General features: G+C 41.1%; 1 protein-coding gene across 1 annotated transcript; it reads left to right on the forward strand.

The window, feature by feature from the left end:
- The first annotated feature begins 5,547 nt into the window (after positions 1-5,547).
- Positions 5,548-17,044, forward strand: zgc:113223 (uncharacterized protein LOC541424 homolog). Its single transcript, XM_038297285.1, has 8 exons — positions 5,548-5,676; positions 6,368-6,425; positions 9,878-10,002; positions 14,043-14,117; positions 14,189-14,284; positions 14,363-14,491; positions 14,981-15,142; positions 15,246-17,044. The coding sequence occupies exons 1-8, from the start codon at positions 5,620-5,622 to the stop codon at positions 15,387-15,389; spliced, it is 846 nt and encodes a 281-aa protein (XP_038153213.1). The 5' UTR covers positions 5,548-5,619; the 3' UTR covers positions 15,390-17,044.
- The last annotated feature ends 3,101 nt before the right edge of the window (positions 17,045-20,145 follow it).

The following is a 20,145-nucleotide window of genomic DNA, read 5'->3' on the forward strand; positions in this document are numbered from 1 at the left end:
TAATATTAATTGAACTTTATTGATCTCACATTGGAGAAATTTTCCTCTGCATTTATCCATCCCTTTGGGGAGCAGTGGGCTGCCATTGTGGGGCGCCCAGGGAGCAATCACAATTTGGCTCCCTTCTCACTGCAAAAAAAGCTGTGTGTCAACTCTGCAACTCGGCAAGCTATGTGTCCTCTGTCTCTCCGCCGCTACGTGTCTGGTGACAGCATCACACTGTGTTAGCTTTGATGATAGGGGTGTAAATCACACCAGTTTTGCTGGTTTGCTTCTGCAACGTCGGTCTGGAATTTCTAGGGACGCACAGCAGTTTCCCGCCAAAGGGGGAGCCTATTTGAGAACTTGCTAGAACTACGGCAGATGGTCACGAGAACTTCTTCAGCGGTGCCGGCGGGAGTGTTTATTTTTCAACGCAACATGTCTGAGGCATCGTACAAGTGGTTGTACTTCCAAACCTCCTCGATCGACTTTTCGTCATGTTTATCCACTGTTGTTATTACTCCTTGGTTTTTAAAAATAGCTCTCCCCGCCACCGAAACGAGAAGGACGACCACATAGACAGCCGGGAAGGCGTACCAAGGACCAGTCACAGCTGCTTTTTGTCTGCGCACTTCCGCTTCAGGTCTGCGCGGGTTTGCGACCGTCAGACGTGTAGTCAGGAATTTTTTGAGGTATGCAACGACGGTTGCAAAACCTCTGCGCGGGGGGCGTGGTCTCACACAGAGACAGATTTGACGGTTGTAGAGGCTGTGTGTCAGAGGTATAAATTAGCCTTAAGAAACAGAGAGCAACATGTTTGGAAGCCAGGGCATAGTCACCGTGCTTTGTTGTTTGTTCTTCTGTCTGTCTGAATCCCTCTTACCAGCGCTGCGCCATGTTTAACAAATGTAAACAGAGTTGTTTCGGCTTGTTAGATCAGACTTGGCTGTCACTTTCTGTTGAGGTCCGTATGTTGTTTAATAGTGTCACATAATTTAGTGTGTCAACCCAGCTCTGGTGTTCCCACAGCATGCCGTTCAGAGCCGGGGCGATTTCAACGCATGTCGCTTGCCGAGTCATTTGACCCGGGTAGACACGTTTCAGTGAGTTGTTCCCACTGTCACTAAAAGCCAATATTCCCAGGTTTAAATTGGTTTTTCGGCCAGTGTGAAAGGGGTATGAATAATGTTTGAGTTGCGCTCCCCCTACAGGACCTTTTGAAAATAGCACTGCTTTAAACACTGAGCTGTTCAGCACCTCACAGCTTCCATCATAGCAGCTAGATCAGGGGTCTTCAGTCTTTTCCAGGCCAAGGAGCCCCAAACTGATGGCGAAATGGAGCGGGGACCCCCTAATTTTATATATTGTTTGAAATTGTGTTATATCAAACTGGTCCTATAGTCACTCTATTAAAGATGAAGTAATGTAAAGAAAGTAATTTCACCCTGTGATTATTAAAGTATTTCTGATTGTGATTCCTCGTTGATGGGACAGGTGTCGTGAATGAAACGGTGCCCAGCTTGAAAGAGCTCCTGTGTGTTGCTGAATGTGTGAATTGATGACTGAAAGACATCTTCTGCTTCCATTTATCTGTTTGTATACGATCAAGTAAAATTATAAAATCAAATACAAACAGCATAAAAATAAAACAACAAGCCGGTCCCATCTAGGCATAATCGGAGAAAATGACAGACGAAGTGTGCTCCTGATGTCCAGTCTGCTCCGTAGCTTTGTTTTGGTCGCTGTAACCGCAGAAAATCCCGCTTCACAAAGATAGGATGTTATAGATAGGATGCGTCTTGAACTGAATTAACCTGTGTCAAGAGGCACAGATGCACTGACTGATGTAATTGGGAAAGAATACCGCAATGTTTTATATTTTTCAAAATAAAACATCACTCAGACTCTGATCGTCGATAAATTATGTATATATATATATATACTTTTTACTGTGCGGCCCCATACCAAATGACCCACGGACCGTTACCGGTCCGCGGCCCGGTAGTTGGGGACCGCTGCTCTAGTGTATAGCAGCCTTTTTGCTGGAAATAAATAAGTCTGTCTCTCAATTGAACCATTTTTTTTTAATTGCTCTCAAAAGGTGATTTAGGCCTCTACATTTTTTACAGATTCATGCGACAAATCGGTGACCCTAAAGTCATAACAGTAACACTAGTTAAAAGAGATTAGCAGATATGGCTCTTAAAATTCTAACTACATTGCCAGGTCTGCAGCAGTTTTTATCCTCTTGTTGAAGGAGTAAATATCTTGCCTGAATTTAATTAAATTCAGTTTATTTAAATCATGCCAACTAATGCTAGATGTTCACTTGCATTTTGTCATTCACCCTTGCTAGAGTCCTGTCCCGAACTGATTTATGTTTTCTCTTCCTTCCCTCTATTGACAGAGACTCGTCTATCCGGGAGCCAAACGAGTAGAAGAGGATTACGAAGCTCACTAGACTGAAACGCACTGCCTTTTCTTCTGAGAGGAATAAGAAGAATCCCTTTTTGTGCATGCCCACTGAAAGATTTGCCAACGACGGCCAACTGAAAATCAAGCATGTATGATTTTCTCCTGACCTCATGATTCCTGATCGGGAGATGGTCTGAGAGGCTGATCCTCCATTGTTACCCCCTGCACTACAGGATGCACGACGCACGATCAGGCTGAAAGTCAGCCGGATCGAAAAATTCTCGCACTACTGCAAAGTTGGCCCAAAAAGGGCAAAAAATTGCTCAGTGTAATCCTGGTTTAACCAGAGGCACAAGAAATTGTAGGTCTAGGTCTTCCAACCAGAGCCACTAGAGGGAGACAAGAGTCCTCTCAATCGCTTATAAATTCTTAGATCAACATTAGAGGGATTAGAATAGGATTTAATGACATAAAAATATGACTTAGTGCCGCTTAAAGGGAGAAAAAAATGTATTATTAGGATTTTGTCTGTATATCTTCTATCTGTCTGATGAGGTGAATGTGATCCCCTCATCATCTGTTGGGGTAACGGCATCAGAGTAAATAACTGACAAGTGAATCTTCTTCAAAAAAGGAGTTCAGTAACTGCTGCGCCATCATCTTGACTGAATCGTGGCTTCATTCATCGATACCGGACAATGCTATTGGCCTCGAGGGCCTCATACTGTACCGTGCTAACAGAAACGAACTAAGCAGTAAGACTAGAGGTGTTGGGCTCTGTGAACAGCTGGTCTAAAAATGCTAGATCAGACATTGAGTTTCTGAATGTTAACTGCAGACTCTTCTATCTACCCACAGAGTTTAGTGTGGTTAGCATTACTGGTGTTTACTTGCCCCCCAGTGCCAATACAAAAGAGGCTATGAAGACTGTAGAAAGCTATCTCTGAGCTTCAATTGCACTCAGAGGGCGTTTTCATCATGGCTGGGGATTTCAACCAGGCTAACTTGAAGACTGTGCTCCCTCATTTCTACCAACATGTAGACTTTGCAACTCTGGGTGAAAACATTTTAGACTTGGTTTACTCTAATATCAAAGATGCATTTACAGCAGCACTCTGCCCCCACCTGGGGTCAACAGATCACCTTTCTGCTAATTCCTAAACCAAAAGTTAAAGAAGGAGACACTCCAAGATTGTTTTGAATGCTCTGATTGGAATATGTTAAAAGCTGCAGCAACCCATGGCAAAAAAATAAAAATAGATGAGTATGCAATGACTATGTCAGCCTACATCAACAAATGCATTGAGGATGTCAGCATCACAAAGAAAATCACCACCCGAGCAAACCAACGACCCTGGAAGAATGGGGAGGTACAGAAATCGATAAAAGCACGGGACTCTGCACTGAGAACAGCGCGTGCCTACTTGAACCGTGCCATCAGATCAACAAAGCAGAACCACATCCAGAAGATCCAGGATCTCTTCCATGATGCAAGCAACACCAGGAGCATGTGGCAGGACATACGGGTGATCACAGACTACAACACACGTTGCCCCCGGTAGATGCAGATAATGCTGACTTCCTAAATGAAATAAACAACTTATTTGGATGTTTTAGGCACTAAACAGCACTCCAGCAGTGAAAGCAGTTCGAAACCACAGGGAGGAGGCACTCAACCTTGACATAGCTGAAGTGAGAAAAACCCTCACTTAACATACCTGGGCAGGTGTACAAGGCGAATGTGCAGGTCAGCTGTCTGGTGTTCTCAGAGACATTTTTACCACCTCGCTGGACCAATCCATAGCATGCTTTAAATCTGCCACCATCATCCTGGTCCCAAAGAAGCCTCAAGTCACCTCACTCAATGATTACGGCCTGTCGCACTGACTCCTATCCTGAAGAAGTGCGCCATCTCTGCTGCTCTCTACCTGAGCCAGGCACACTTGGAGGAGAAGAACACCCATGTGCGGATGCTGGTTCTGGACCTCAGTTCAGCTTTCAACACCATCAACCCACAGCATCTGATGGCAACTGAAACAGCAGGCATTCAATACACCCCTCTGCAACTGGCTGCTAGACTTCCTCACCAACAGACCTCAGTCAGACTGAACACCTCTGATGTCATCACCCTAAGCACAGGCTCCCCTCAGGGCTGCTGTGGAGGATGAGGAGAGCTTACCTGCCCCCACCCATCCTCACCACCTTCTACAGAAGCACTATAGAGAGCGTTCTGACCAGCTGTCTCTCTGTGTGCTGTGGAGGCTGCAGCGCCTCAGACTGGAAGAAGGTGAGAAGAGTGGTGAGAACTGCAGAGAAGATAATCAGGGGTACTCTCCCCTTCATAAAAGACATTTCATCCCAGCGCTGCATGTCTGGAGCCCGTAACATCATAAATGACCCCTCACACCCCCACCATGGACTGGCTTCGAAGCATCAGATGCAGGTCCAGCAGATGCCAGAACAGTTTCTTCCCCACTGCCATTAGACTGCTGAATGTTGTATAAAAAAGGGTTTAAAAAAAAGAACCCTAAATATTAGAAACAGTAACTCATTTACAGTTGTATGTTTACATTTATCACTGCTGTCACATTTCTTGAGAGCTGTACTGAACGAAATGTCTTTTTGTATACACTCTGTGTGTACAAAATGACAATAAAATCTGTCTAAGTCTTTGTTTGAGACGGTTGTGTTTTTGTAGATTTGCAGTGGTCTGATACTCCTTCAATTTCTATATTATTGCTTGCACAGTGGTCCTTAGGATGTTACTCAGATCTGCCTGGTTGAATCTTCACAAAAATTAAACATTTATATCTTTATGTTTCAAGCCTGAAATGTGACAAATGGCCGAACATTTCAACAGGGGCGAATACTTTCGCAAGGTGCTATACTTACCTTTAACTAAAATCAGACATAAAGCAGGAACCTCAAAACACTGTTTGTTTTGCAAAATTGTTAGAACCAGATTTGTCCAAGCAATGTACAGCATTGTGCTCATAAGCAGCTGGGGAAAAATATAAAGTAAGTCTGGATGGTTTCAGTCTGCAGGGGGCGCTGTGCAGGGGTGTGAACAGCAGGTGTAATGGTTTGTGACAGCAGCAGCAGAGGAGGGGCTCACAGCTGGAATGCTCCTGCAGGTTAACACATGCCCTCCAGCCGTCATGTCAGGAGATAACAGACCTGAGGAAAGTCTGTCTGGCAGAACAGCAGCTCTGCTGAGATAACATGAGAGGATACCGAGGCATCAAGTACACCCTGTTCATCTTCTGTTACTTCTTCTGGGTAAGTCTGAGCAGCTGTTGGATCAACAGGAACTTTACTCCTAGGTTCCTCCTCATGTAACTGATTTCATGGTCAAAACTGTTCAGGAAGGAGATGCTTCAGACCAGAGAATCTTAAGCTGAAGGTTTTATTTGGGCTGATTTAATAAAAAAAAAAAAAAAAAGGAGCTGTTAATAAAACACTTAAAGAACTTCAATGGACTGTTTTAAATGTTATTAATATCAAAAGCTGTGAAATGATTCTTTGTGGTCTGGGTGTGGCAGCTCTTCAGCCTGAGACATTTCATACAAATCATGATTAAAGTCAGGAACCCCCACAACAGTTCTGTTAGCATCCCAATCCATCTCTCAGTCTGATGGATCCACAGTGTTCTTTGATCTGTTTAATGAATCTCCTGACTTCTTAAGGTTTTTTTTATTTTTTCAATTTGGTGATGTTTTGGTGGTTCAGGATCTCACCATCCTCTTTCATTCCGGCTCGGTTTTGTTGGACATTTCTCCTCTGATTCTGACTCTGATCATCTACAACCATCAAACAGAACAACTCACTCGCTCAATGATGCATTAGATGAAACAGGTTCAGACTTTGAAAGCAGAGCTGTGAGAAGAAGTCCAGTTTCAACAGCTTAACTTCAGTATAAAAGCTGGAGGTAACAAGAACTTCTCACACTTATCTCCTTGTGAATCTGCAGGTTGTCAGTGCCGTCCTGATAGCAGTGGGGATCTACGCCAAGGTCGCCAAGGAGAAAGGTCAGTAAGAGGTCAATTCCAGCAGTATGTCGTGGCTGGATTCTGGTTCTGCTTTTTCCTCATAGTATTTTTATGTGTGATTTCAGCCTTCTCTTCATCCAGATAGTCTATAGGCTTCCTAAGACTAACCTTTTCTGATCAGGGTCCATGTCTGTTTATACTGTAGGGTGGTGCTGAAAGCTTGAAGGTTCCTCATGGGGAAGCTAAAGGCATTTTTTTTTTTTAGCTCTGAGGTTTGAAAGCAAAGAAAAAAATGAAAATCTGAATAAAAAAAACAAAAAAAACCTCAACTTTAAAACATCTCAATAAAAGAAAACATTTTGAAAAGTTTGTGTGAGAATAAAAGTTTGATCAACTATTTTTTGTTTGCTTTTTCTAAGATTTTATTTTTCAAATGTTTTTTTCCCCAAATATGTTTATTGATTTTTCTTTTTTTTTTTCCAGGCTTAATAATTTTTTTTCAGATTTTTTTTCTTGGGAGGTTGAGTTTTATGAATTGCATTCTTTTCCAATGCAGTTTTATTGATTTCCCCTCGACATATTTGGGTGGTCTGTGACCAAAAGAAATGATTCTGCTCTGCATGGACATTAGAAACAGTATTTCTGTTGGTCTGCCCAATGATGACTAAGAAGGGGAAAGGGTCGAATCTCACTAGTTAGTCTAATGAGCTGAAGCGGGAGAAAGGAAGGAGGTAAGATGCTGTTCAGTGGGAAGAGAGGATGTCCCGTATTATGACTCATAAATATGACGGTGAGGAGCTGTGCTGATAGACTGGAGCAGAGGTTTATGATGAGGAGAATAGTTGCAGCTAAGAGCCGTTCAGATTGAATTTGGAAAAAATTTTGGTTTCCCTCGTTTGATAAAAGAAATAAATACAATGGTCACATACCATGAATAAGAAAGAAGTTGTAATAAATTCAAATTCTATGAATATGAGAAAAATTCAAGTTAGACATTGTTTTTTAACCATGCTTCAACAGAATGATTTCAGAAGACAGGCATAAAACAGACATAAAACAGGATGTATCTGCAGTAAGCAGTATCAGCCGTGCTGCTGCATCCTGTTTGGTCACACAGGCCACCTGCCGTACAGTGGTGCAAATTCTGCATGACCACAGATGGATCATGGCAGCAGCGACAGGGGTGAAAAAAAAAAAAGCCATAATCATCCGGTACTGCGTGTTGAACTCTGACAAACTCTGCTCTTCCAGTTGTGCTTGTGCAGAAATGTGTCTGTTCGCTCTAAGCTTAGAGTTTGTGCTTTATGCTACACAATAATGTTCGCTTTCAGCAGTCTGGCTCTTCCTGCTCTCGCTACTAAATAAACGATATGGGGCTGATCATCCTCTGCCATGCGAAAAAATGTATTTGTCTAGCTATTAAGATTTTATTTCTTCCAGCTCATAAGCGCTAATGCAAAACCTTCTTTAATTTCTACCAAAAGGAATCCCTAAATTATATCAAAAGCAAATGTTTCATTGCATACTGTTTATTTTTGGATAAAGACCCAGATGAAAGGGTACATAGATCTTTGAATATTTCTCTCTCATTTTTCTTGTTTCTATCTATTTGAATATTTAAACATTTTAGTTAACATATTGATTAAATTTAGGTCCGGATTGCCATGGCATTATTAAGCAATTATTTAAGTTCTGTCTAATTTTTTTTTTTTTTTATACCAGACCCCTTTCAATTTAAATCTGCCTTGACCACTTAGCAGCAGTAACTTAGGGGCAAATTCTTAGAAATTGCAAAAGTAGAAAGAGGAATGTTTTTGTTCTTTGCTTTTTTGGACCAATGAATATTTTATTGATCTATGTGTAATGCATAGTTCATTGTTGATCAGGAAGTATTTGCTTTTGGTTGGAAACCTTGTATGTCTTAAACCATTCGTCTATTGTACATTTTGTCAGCTACTCTGTCTGCTATATTAATCAGTATGATGTCTTGAACTAGACCTGCTGTTTTCACAACTCTTTTGTGACACTTTTTTAATAAAGTAGGGCATTCATTAAAAAAAAACAAAAAAATAAACTTTATTTGAATTCTATAAATCAAAGTTCTCTGCCCAACAGCATTGATGAACTGCACGGCAGCATTGCATCTCCAGCAATTTTGTATCTAGGCACGAACTGTCAGCTTGGTAAGACATCTGGTTGTTATTCGAAATTATAAAGATTAAATTTGCAACATAAAACTGAATAAAACTAGACTAAAACATTTTTGAGTTCAGTCGACTAAAAGCAACTAAAACTAGAAGATATGGTAATGACTAGTTTTCGTCCTGAAGACTAAAAAAAAAACTAAGTTTAAGATGGTCGTTAAAAATAACTGTACACACCATGTGACCAAACAGCACAGTGACTACCTATAGCCCCATATATAGGCTGACTGACTTATTACTAGATTGTTGACACCTGTGATGCTAAATACTGGACACATCTTGTGTCCATGTACCTTTTGTCACATTATATTCATTTGGTTTAATTTTATTTCAATCGTTCTGTTGAAGTGTTGTGGAAAAGCAATATCTGATTTTCATTATTTAATTTTCAAAGAATTTTTATTTATTATTACTATTCCAGTTATCTTTGTGGTCATTCTGTGTTTTTCTTTTATTAAACAATTGGCATTGCTAATTTTGTCCATGTGTGCAAATTACTATAAAAAATTCTTTATTTAGATTAGTTTGTTTTTTTTTAAAGTTCCATTTTAAGAACGCAATTTCAGTTAATGTCCTTTATTAAAACATTTAATTTACTTTCAATAATATATGATGAACACTGTCAACAATTATTGCTTCTACTACAACTAGTTTTACTACTCTATTTACCTATGAAGAACTTTACAACAATTGCAGATGCAATTTTAAAATCAATAGCTGTACATTTTAAATCAAGAAATATTGCAACAATAGAAAAGAAAAGTACATTAAGAACAGGAAATAAAAACAGTTAATAATAAAAGCAGAAAATATACTTTTTTTGTTTTTGTGCAAAAGCCAAATAAACTGACCTGGATAAGGAGGTATTTCAATAAATCAATTGATCACTTGATCTGTGATGAAGAAAGACTGAACTGAGTTAGTATCCAGGAAAAGCTTCAGGGAACCAGGAAGACATGATGACATTGTGATGTTTCCATGCTGATCACATTCCTGAAGATAAACCAGCAGAGGCTTCTCAGACAAGTTTCAACTTTTACCCTCAGCTATGAGTCCCAGTCAGATGTTTGTGTGGTTGAACGCTTACTCCTCAATAATATACAGGGTCTTTCTTTCTGTTTGAAAAAATTAACAAAAATATCTCATAAAGAGCACAGTTGGTACAAACCTCCAAGGATCTGCTTCAGGGGTCTGACCAGATTTAAGATTTCAGAACCAGATTTGTTTTTTAATCACATTGTGGCTCATTACAAATTAATGTTTTTTTTGTTTGTCTTTTTTTCATAGATGTAGTCGACACTCTGACAGTGGATCCAGCACTGCTGTTGATCCTTGTTGGTTCTTTGATGTTTCTCATCACCTTTTTGGGATGTTTTGGAGCTCTGCGAAACGCCACCTGTTTGCTGAAAACGGTAGCCTACTCGTTTCCTAATTTTTATTAATAAAAACATTTCAAATTTGAATCCTTAGTGAAAGGAAGTAAAACGCTCTTCTGCAGTCATGTGTGGCAGGCGGTGGAGTGGGGGGTAGTTCAAGTTAACAATTTTATTTACATCAAATTTCTTAAGCCTATTTTATTTTTGCTATATTTAGAAAGGAAGGCATATCATAAAACGTAAGTTAAACTCCCACTCACAGAAATACGGATAACAAGTCTCTATATCTTTGAGGGTCCTAAACATTGACTCTCAGTAGTAGATGGATGCAAGGACTGCTTTAAACCTACAGGTGAGGAAACATGCTCAATACACGATGCCCGAGGTCTGTACCAAGTGTCAGATACATCTTGGTTGTTCTGTTGATTTAAAGTATAGCAGGATCCATTTTATTATTTCAGAACAGAATTAAATAAAGATTGTTTTCATTTTTATAGAAACGCTAAGAACCATCTGGACATGATAGGTACAGGGGTGTTGGGGCTGTGTGTTATTTTGAGGAATGGACCCCCATCTCTGAACCCAAGTGGTGTTTCATTATTGGACTTCAGTGCAAGTCACGGATTGTCCATAATGAACACTATGTTCAAGCATGAGGATGTCCATCTTTGCACCTGGTACTAGGACACCCTAGCCTGGGGGTCTATGATTGAGTTTGTAGTTGTATCTTTTGACCTTTGGCTGTATGTCTTGGACACTTGGTCTTGGACATTCTGGCAAAAAGAAGCACAGAATGGTCCATCGGCCACCACCTGGTAGTGAGCTGGTTGGGCTGAAAGAGGAAGAAGGCAGAAAGACTTGGCAGGCCCAAACTACTTAGGAATACATGGTGGACCCTCGGTCAGTGACGTGTTCAACTCCAACCTCTAAGAGAGCTTCTCTCAGATTCCGGGGGAGGCTAGAGACATGGACTTAGTGGGCCATCTTCTCTTCCTCTATTGTTGTTGTGGCCACCCCTAACTGTGGCCATAAGGTCTGTGGTGCCTGTTGTGTTGGAAATGCCCAGTGGAAACCGGCAGTAAGGGATGCTGTCAAGCTGAAAGAGGAGTCCTATTAAGCCTGGCTTGCTTGCGGGACTCCTGAGGCAGCATGGAGGTATCGTGAGGCCAGGCGTGCCACTGCCCGGGCAGTTGTCGGGGCAAAAACTACGGCCTGGGAGGATTTTGGAGACGCCACCAAGAATCGGGTTAGAGTTAGGACTGGTTGAACTCAAATTCTGGCAAACTGTCCGGTGCCCCCCGGGGGGAAAGCAGTGCTTTACTAACACTGTTTTAAGTGGGAGGAGCCTTACAGGCCATCCAGTCTGTACAAGCGGAGACAGAGTCTGATCTGCATAACGAGCATTCACTCGCTCCAAGTGATTGTTGGACTCCACAAGGGCTACCCTCTGTCATCAGTCCTGTTCATACTCTATGGACCGGGTTTCTAGGTGCAGCCAAGGACCAGAGGGAGAAGGGTTTGGGGACCGAAGGATCTCGCCCCTGCTTTTAAAGACTGCATGGTTCTGCTGGCTCCCATCTGCCAAGATTGCATGTACTGGGGTAGTTCGCAGCTGAGTGTGAAGAGGCTTGTTTGAGAATCATCTCCTCCAGTTCTAAGCCCATGGTTCTCAACCAGAAAAGGGTGGCCTATCCCATTCAGGTTGAAGGAGAGTCCATGCCTGAAGTGGAGGAGTTTCTTGGGGTTCTCTTCATGAGTGCAGGGAGAATGGAGCATGAGATCAATAAACAGATCAGTGCGGCAGCTGCTATAATGCGGACGCTGCACTGGTTTGTCTTGGTGAAGTAGGTGCTGACCAAAAAGGCAAAGCTTTTGACCTACCGTTTGGTCTGCACTCCTTGCCCCCCTTATGATCATGAAATCTGGATTATGGCCCCAAAAAAATGAGATCCCAAATACAAGTGGCATAATTGAGCTTTCTCCGCAGGATGGCATAATGGCTCTCCCTTAGAGAAGGTGTGAGGAGCTCATTGTTAACACATCACCCGCAATCCACTTCATTCTGTAATAATGACAATATGCTGCTGTTTTTGGAACATTCAGTCACATTGTCAAAGGAATCATAACTCAAAGATTTGGTGGCATGAATGTTTTCTCTAACACAAACACACATTTACAACCACATATATAAACGTTCATTTTTCATAACTGCGTAATATATTGTTAACCAAATCCAGTTGGTTTTTAGAGGTTTGAGTTTTGAGAATAACTCAGAATGCATGAAAATAACACCAGCAAAATGTTTACCAACATAGACAGGTTAGACTTTCAACAACCCAAGTTCATTTTATGGACACAGCGAGCACCAAACCACAATTAACACAGATATAGTATGATGTCAAAATGTAAACAAACAAAGCAGCCACAACTACATTCCTTTGAAAGCATCCAGAAGCCGTTTTATAAATCTTCAATTGTTTATACTCCATTCGTCCATAAGGGTCCACAGGTTAAAAGTAATCTAGTATATTAGTAATAAAAATATTCCATGATGATAAAATTGCCCATAACGTCTGGTTGTTGACATCAGAAAAGTTAGCCGGTCATAGATAATTAGTGATGTTATGAGATGAGCCTAGGCTTCAAGGCGCGTGTCGAGTAGTGGAAGGGGCGTTCCCGCGAGACGCTTGCTTCATTTGGGGGAAGAGCCAAAATAGAAGTCGTCAGAAGCCTCGCTACCCTGCTATATCACGTGACTGCTTTGAGAAGTGGTTCAGCTTGCTGGATCTTCAGCAGGCATTTAAACAGCCTCTGTGTTAATTCAAGATGTAGGAGTATGTAGGAGAGCTGGATAGAGTTTGGATAGATTCTGAGAATAGATTGGTTGGAAAAACAACCAATCTAGTTGGTTAAAACTAGTCTGGTTAGCTTAAACATGTAATGATCAAAATCCATTCTCTAAGTTTACGGTTCAATACCCACATCAGACTTTTGAAATTCACGAGAAATTTTTATTTTTTTTCCTGAAATCTCACTTCCGGTCACTTCCTATCAGCCAGTGACGTGCAATATTACGCCTCATAGAGTCCAGCTGGTATTGGTTAAGACCACGTGGGCTATGTGGGCTTTGTAGCCAATGAAATAAGGGTTCAACACATGGCATCCACACATGGCAACTTTATAAAAGGCAGACCCCATTTTACCGGCTTGCATCAGATTGAAAAATACAGTTTGGATGCTGATTTTGTTTTTTACAATGCCTAATGCTGAAAATAAAAATACAGCTCAGAAAAAGCAATGGGGTTTAATTTAGATTGAAAAGCAGCAGTTTCACTATCTTTTATAGATTTCTGTGTTATTATAGATGTTAAAATTATAAATGTTGTTATATACACTGATTCTAAAAAAAAAAAAGTGTAAAATACTTGCTTCATAAATGTTTTGTAGCCATCAAAATGCTTCAGTGTTATTCTATGGGTCAAATAGTAAAGCAAAGCATAGTAAAAGCATTTGGCACATTTAGAGACACTGGTGATACCAACAGTTCAAAGCCCCACAGCTCTGGAACTGTTATAGCTAAACGTCTGAAGTGTTCTGCATTTGCGGTTGACATGATGTAGAACAAATGTAATACAATTAGATCTGCCTTTTTCACAAGCATGTCTTTATTACTGCTGTTTAAAAAAGACCTATCATTTTTGAGAATAAAAAAAACAACATAGTCATGTTTGAACTTATGCAGCTTGGTTCATTTATGTATTCAGAAACTAGAGGGTGTTAGCTTTCAAATAATGAATTGCACATGAAATGTGGGCTTACAGTTGCTAAGTTATTTGCTTTTCCATTTGGGTATGCAAAATATGTCACTTTTCAACCGGCATGTTAGATTTTTCCTATGTGGCATGCTAGACACCACTTTTGGCTTTCAGTGTCACTCTAAATTGTTGCCTGTCTGGGGTCTCTCCAATGAGATTAGTCTGACAATGCTGACAATGCTGACATATAGGATTTAAATGTTGACAGAGTGCAATAAAGCTTTTCAGCTAATGTACCAAATTCTCTGTCTCTTCCCACAGTTCCTTGGGATCCTGGCTGTTGTTTTCCTCCTTCAGATTGCAGCTGGAGCAGTAGGATACGTTTTTACAGACATGGTAACAAAACAACCCATGTACATGTTTTATTATATCAAACAGAGATCAGATGTGACAATGCTCTTGACCAGGTGATGGAAAGGACAGAAAAGCTGATGTTGAAGGCAATTGTCCGCTACAGGGAGGATCGGGACCTGGAGAATGCCATCGACTACATACAGAAAAAGGTGAAGGAGAAATTGAGTGTTCTGCAAACCAGCTTAAGTCCTTGTTTAGTAACCCGGTGTTGTTTTGTTGTTGTGCAGTTCCAGTGCTGTGGTGTAGAGGGGTATAAGGACTGGTCCCATAATGTGTACTTTGAGTGTTCAACGAACAATCCCAGTCTGGAAGCCTGTGGAGTTCCCTTCTCATGCTGCAAGCACCTGAAGAACCAGGTTTGGACCAGTGTTTCTCTGTAAAAGGATTTCGTTTTTTTCTACAGCATGATCAAATTGCCCTCATACATCTAAAAATTGATCATAGTATATCCAGATTTAGGTTTAAATCAGACAATCTATGGACAAAGTTAACCCTCTAGAAGTAAAAACCATGTGACTGTGACAACTGCTCAGCAGAAAAGTGCAGCAGTAAAAAATGTGTTTAAAAGAGCTTCTGTACAGTTAGGGTAACTTGAAATGTCACAGAAAAAAGAATTTAGCTCAGATGTATAGATCCTGAGCAGCAGAGTTTTGCACACTAGTGGCTATTTTTTTCGACAGTAGGCTGACAGGAAAGTGGGTATGAGAGAAGGGGGAGAGACATCCAGCAAAGGCCCATAGGTCGGATTCAACCACGAAGTTACTGCTACCTCTGGTTTTGGAGCAGCTTTTACCGGTCATTAGCTACCTGCTAATAAAGTTAAATGTGTGTTTCTGTCTCTGTAGACAGTGCTGAACACCATGTGTGGTTATGGGATGCAGCAGGAAGAGGAAGGCCCAGCTAAAGCAGACATCTTCACGGATGGGTGTCTGGACAAGATTATCATGTGGGCCATAAACAACTTGCGGTTGGTGGCCGGTCTGACTGTCGGCCTGCTGCTGCTTGAGGTAACATCAGCCTTCTCCACAGCTTTGAGCTCCTCAACTCAACATGGTTTAGACAATGAAAGTTGTCTGAGTGATATAATCCACAGTTTTTTTCTTTTGGCAGGTATGCATGATGACTCTGGCTGGTGCTCAGGTTGCCTGGATACAGAAAGTCCAACGGAGACAGAAAGAAAGTGATGTTCGGGGCAGAGAGGAGAGGAAAGAGAGGCTCTGGTTTCCTGCATTTGCCGACTTTGATGATGAATAAACCAGATGGTTAAAATCGTGAGAACATGCAGGAGGATTCTGCACCAACACTGTGAAATTTACAGCAGGTCTCAGAAGGCAGAGTAACTACCAGCTCATCTGAGACAAAAGGACTGTATGCTGAAGCTCTCTCAGGTGAATAACTGTTACAAAAGTCTGACACTGAAAAACAATTGTAGAAAGATCTCGAGGAACCAAAAGACAAGACCCATAATGTTGTGCAAAGTTGCTTATTTTAACATTTGGGACAGAAACATCCTCTGGAGATGACGCAAGAGTCCGATCCTCAGGAGAACAAAGTAGAACCAGGAATCTAAAATGTTAGTGGGAGAGAAAAATACAATTTCCTTTGAACTGTCTTCAAGGTCAGGGTTTCAGACTTTACATTAGGCCTTTAAAAGGTGCTCACCATAGTGGGAAGCTGTTAGAGGTGTTCTGGACCCCCAACTGGACCCCATCCTAATCCCACCTGTTCCTACTTCCCTTACTAGGTCATTATTGTGCTTTTAATCTGAGGTGGATTAGTAGCAGGAACATCTGTGACTGTTTGTTGCTGCAGGGCTGCAGTCATGTGCACCCTCATGCTTGCTTTATTGGATTAATGACATCAGGGTGTAGAGGTGTGAGTGTTTGTTGTGTAGGACTGACTATAGTCCATCATAACCTGGCCTTTTGTGCTGGACCATGGAGTAAGATGTATGTAGTCTTAATTTTACCAAAAGCTAACACAGGTAAAGAAAACTGAGAAGAGCAGTTTTATTTAATACACTCAGGAAAACTACTCTCCATGGTTCTATGCATGCAGATTCAATACTATGTGCCCCTCAGTATGTCCGAACATGAGTACATGCTCCTTCTCTGCACTTGTGGCTTGCTTTGTATGCATCTGTAACTTTTCTCCTACTTGCATGTGATCAGGTTTTTGTGTGCTAATGTCCACTTTTGACACTTTAAGTGAGGAAGCAATGAGAGAAACTACTTTTCAGGAAAATCCTGCCTCTTCAGACACATCTGTTTTCCTCCTATTTAGAAATTTTGACAATGTCATTGCCCATTTTGTCAACAAAATGGTCGCTGGAAAGAAAAAAACTGGGTAAAAGTTACAGCAAACTGATTAGAAATTCAAATGTCTATGTTTAACTACAATTATGAGTTAAATCAAGCCTCACTTTACGGAATATAAACAGTGAAGCTAACATTAGCTTTGCTTACACAGAGTTCCAAATAATAATTTGAGAGCATTGCTACTGCTGCTTCTTTCACAGCTGAGTTTAACCATGTTATTTAATAACTTAACTCTCCATTTTTTACTCTTTAAGAGAACAGAGATTACCCTAAATATTCCCTGCTGACATTACTAACCAGAACTAACAAGAAAACAGTGGTCTCAAGAGACGGAATTTCAGAAATGTAACCAACTACGGCCCTTTTCCTTTCTCATTTCCGTTCCACCCTGAGAGTGACAAAAGCTGACAAGTGCACAGAAGCAGGTCCCCAAACAAGTAGGAGAGACGCATAAAAAGCACGATATATGACAACACTTTATCATAATACACTTCTTTATGAAAGCCCAGAAAGCCCCCCAAAAAAGGGTGTGCAAAGTTCTAAACATTATCATGTCAAGTCCATAAACTCCTGCATTATAGCAATTTAGAAATTGTTTAAAATAAAAAAGGGGGGGGGGGGGGCATATTGAACCAGGTGATTATCTTTTCCTCTTCATATTTCTCAGTTCATTGCTTCTTGGCTCTTTCAGTTTTTTTTTTATCATCGCTTTGTTTGTTTAGCTTACCTGTGTATGTTTTGGAAACAAATTGCTCATATACGTATTTGTTATTCATGTGCACTGTTATTTAATCTGTTTATTTTATCTCCTATGCCAAGATGTGTGTATTAGGATGGTTTACTTAAAAAGTAGGGTGCAATGAGGTTAAAGATTGTTTTTATCAAGCCCTTACAAATGAAGTGTGAGTATGTGGATGACTCTGAATCATCTGCATCTAAAGGAAGACAAGTCGACGTCTTTTATCTCAAACCTTCTAATCTCCCCGTTAGAAACCTGGGACTCATTCTGGACAGTAGCTTTAACACTGACAAACAGATAAAAGTTAAAGGCACACTATGCAACATTTTTCAGTTAATTAATGTGTTCCATAACGTTTTGGATGATTAAATGAGTCATTTCAGGTTGAACAAAGATATTCTCGGCCGCCCTGGTGGTCTGTGGGGGAAATACCGCACTTGCAATTGCAGGAGCACCGACCCGCACCCACAGGCTCAGAAGTCTCGCGAGAGTCAGTCTTGCTTTACGGCGAGAACTGCTACACCCCCCAGTTAAAAGCATTCTCGTTGCTAGCACAGTGGCGGTCAATAAATCCAGAAAGACAGTACTTAAAATCATGTCATCTTATTTTCAGCAAACTGGACTAAACCTAAGGATTTAAGGAAACATAAATAAGATCAAGTAGGTGGCGATAATGCTCCATTTGGTTGCAAGTCGCCAGTAAAACAAGAAGAAGAAGAAGACAGTGGCGATCTTTGTGCAGTGATGCTTTCACACCGGACGCAGCAAAATCGCGTCTGCTGCTTCATTTTTACTGCTTGTACCAGTTAGTTCTGACGCGCGGCTGAAGCAGCTTTGCTGCTCTGGCTGCAAAAGTGTGTCTGATGCGCGTTGGGCGGAGCTTCACTATCCTTTCTCTGCCTTGTAGCTATATTTGCTGTGATCAGTGGGAATAAAGTAGTTTTAATATGTGTTTAAGTGAGAAAATACACCTGAAAACGTAATCAGTGCAGTCAGTTCATTCAGATTATTATCCTGCCTTCAATATTTTTTCTGTCGGAGCCGCTCAGACCCCCACATACCAGCAGTGCGCCGACAGTAGGAATCCCTTCATCAGCAGCCTCTGGCCGGGTCGCCTCCTCGCGGTTCACCGCGGCAGCTGGTAGGTGTTTTTCATCTAAATAATCCAAACTGCAGGCAGCAGGATAATAAAGGCCAACATATTCTGCCGGCAGATTTCTGCATTTTAAGTTAATTTAGGCGTCAATAAACTGTTTAAGAGGAGTGATCGTAGCGCTCTGATCATCAGCGCTGTGTCTCCCAGCCAGCTCCCAGATCAGCTTCTCTGATCAGTTGACGCGGCGCGTCAAGCAGCAAAAATTCAATTTTTTTCACCTGGAGCAGCAGCGCGTTTGCGGCGCGTCAGATGCTTAGTCATTCGTTGCGTTCGCCTGTCTGCTAAGCTCAAAACAACCGCGCCTGGCTTGACGGAGAAACCAGGAGAACAGCTGTGCATATTTACGACAGTGCACTTTTACTTTCGCCCTCTGGGGGGAGCCTCGCTGGAAAATCAACACCGGTTGCATAGTGTACCTTTAATGTGATAGCAGAATTTGTTTTAGTTAACAATGATAGCAAAGCTGAAGCTATTTCTGTCTTTTGGTAACCTTGAAAATTTCATCCCTGCCTTTACTTTATCTCACCTGAACTATTGCAAAAGTGCCACAGATGTAACACCTACAGTTGGTGATTGATTTTAAGATTGTAATGTTCTTTATCATGTGTTTGAATGTACAATAGAATTTATGTCTAAAAATGCATTAAAAAAACAAATTATATTCAGTGGCTTTAATATCTGTTTATATATATATATATATATATATATATATATTTTTTTTTTTTTTTTTTTTTTTTTTAAGACCTTTTTTAGAACCACTCATACAGAAAAACACATTTTGTATGAATCATACAGGTGAGATGCTGGTTGGATATTCACCTGGACTGATGACAGGCTTCACGCTTCAGTAACTTCAAAGGGACATCTTTATTTCCCAATAAAAACAAACATGAGACTCACAGATATAAAAACATTTAGCTGATGCAAACTGGGCTGACAGCTGGAGGCTACAAAAAGTTGAGTTGATGGAGTGAATTGGCAGAGGAACACTGAGGTAAACAAAACAGAGTTCAGACTTTCTGGACTCTCTGTTTACTGGCCAGTTTTAACATGAAGCACCTGGTAAACAAACCATCTTTGGATCTGCAGGAAGTGTCCAAATGAACAGAACCTGTTCAGAACCTGTCCAGATGTGAAATATGTTATTTTTTTCCCTTCAGCACTTTTTTTTACTTTACAACATTCAAGACAAAAACAAGAGGAGCAAATAAAGCACAGCAGCTTCACATGAAGCCAATCAGAGCATGCCAGCATGCAGAGGAAGTCTGTTGGATGAAGAGCACTTGGATTTTTTTTAATCATTTCTGTTAATCCCTGAGAGGGGAGGAGCACAGAGCATTAGCCAATCAGACATTCAGAAACCGTAAAACATATCCAGGTTTGGTCCTAGTTCTAGAAGCTTTACAGCTCCCACCACCCCCACCCCCATATCCTGCTCAGCATTACGGTTCTGGATCTCCTGTAAGACCCGATGGATCCACGTTTTCTCTCTTCAGTTTAGAAGTACTATGATATTTAGGATTTAGTCCATAATTCAGTCTTCTCCCACCATAAAAACACAGAAGATCCATTTAAAAGAATGTGTTTTGGCTGAGATTCTGGTCCATCTCAGTTCCACCATGACGACTGCTGCCTTCCAGCTCGATGAAGCAGACCATTTGGGTCTGCCGTACCTGTGATGACCCATGTGAAACTCATGTCCATTAGGATCAGCTGGTCAGGGAGCAAAGAGGAGGAGCCAACTGTGGTTCTTCTCCTGTACTAGACCCGATGGCCTGAAGGAATACTGTCAGCCCA

The sequence above is a fragment of the Cyprinodon tularosa genome, unplaced genomic scaffold, assembly GCF_016077235.1.
Source record: "Cyprinodon tularosa strain WSP-4 unplaced genomic scaffold, ASM1607723v1 ctg385, whole genome shotgun sequence".
Lineage (NCBI taxonomy): Eukaryota > Metazoa > Chordata > Actinopteri > Cyprinodontiformes > Cyprinodontidae > Cyprinodon > Cyprinodon tularosa.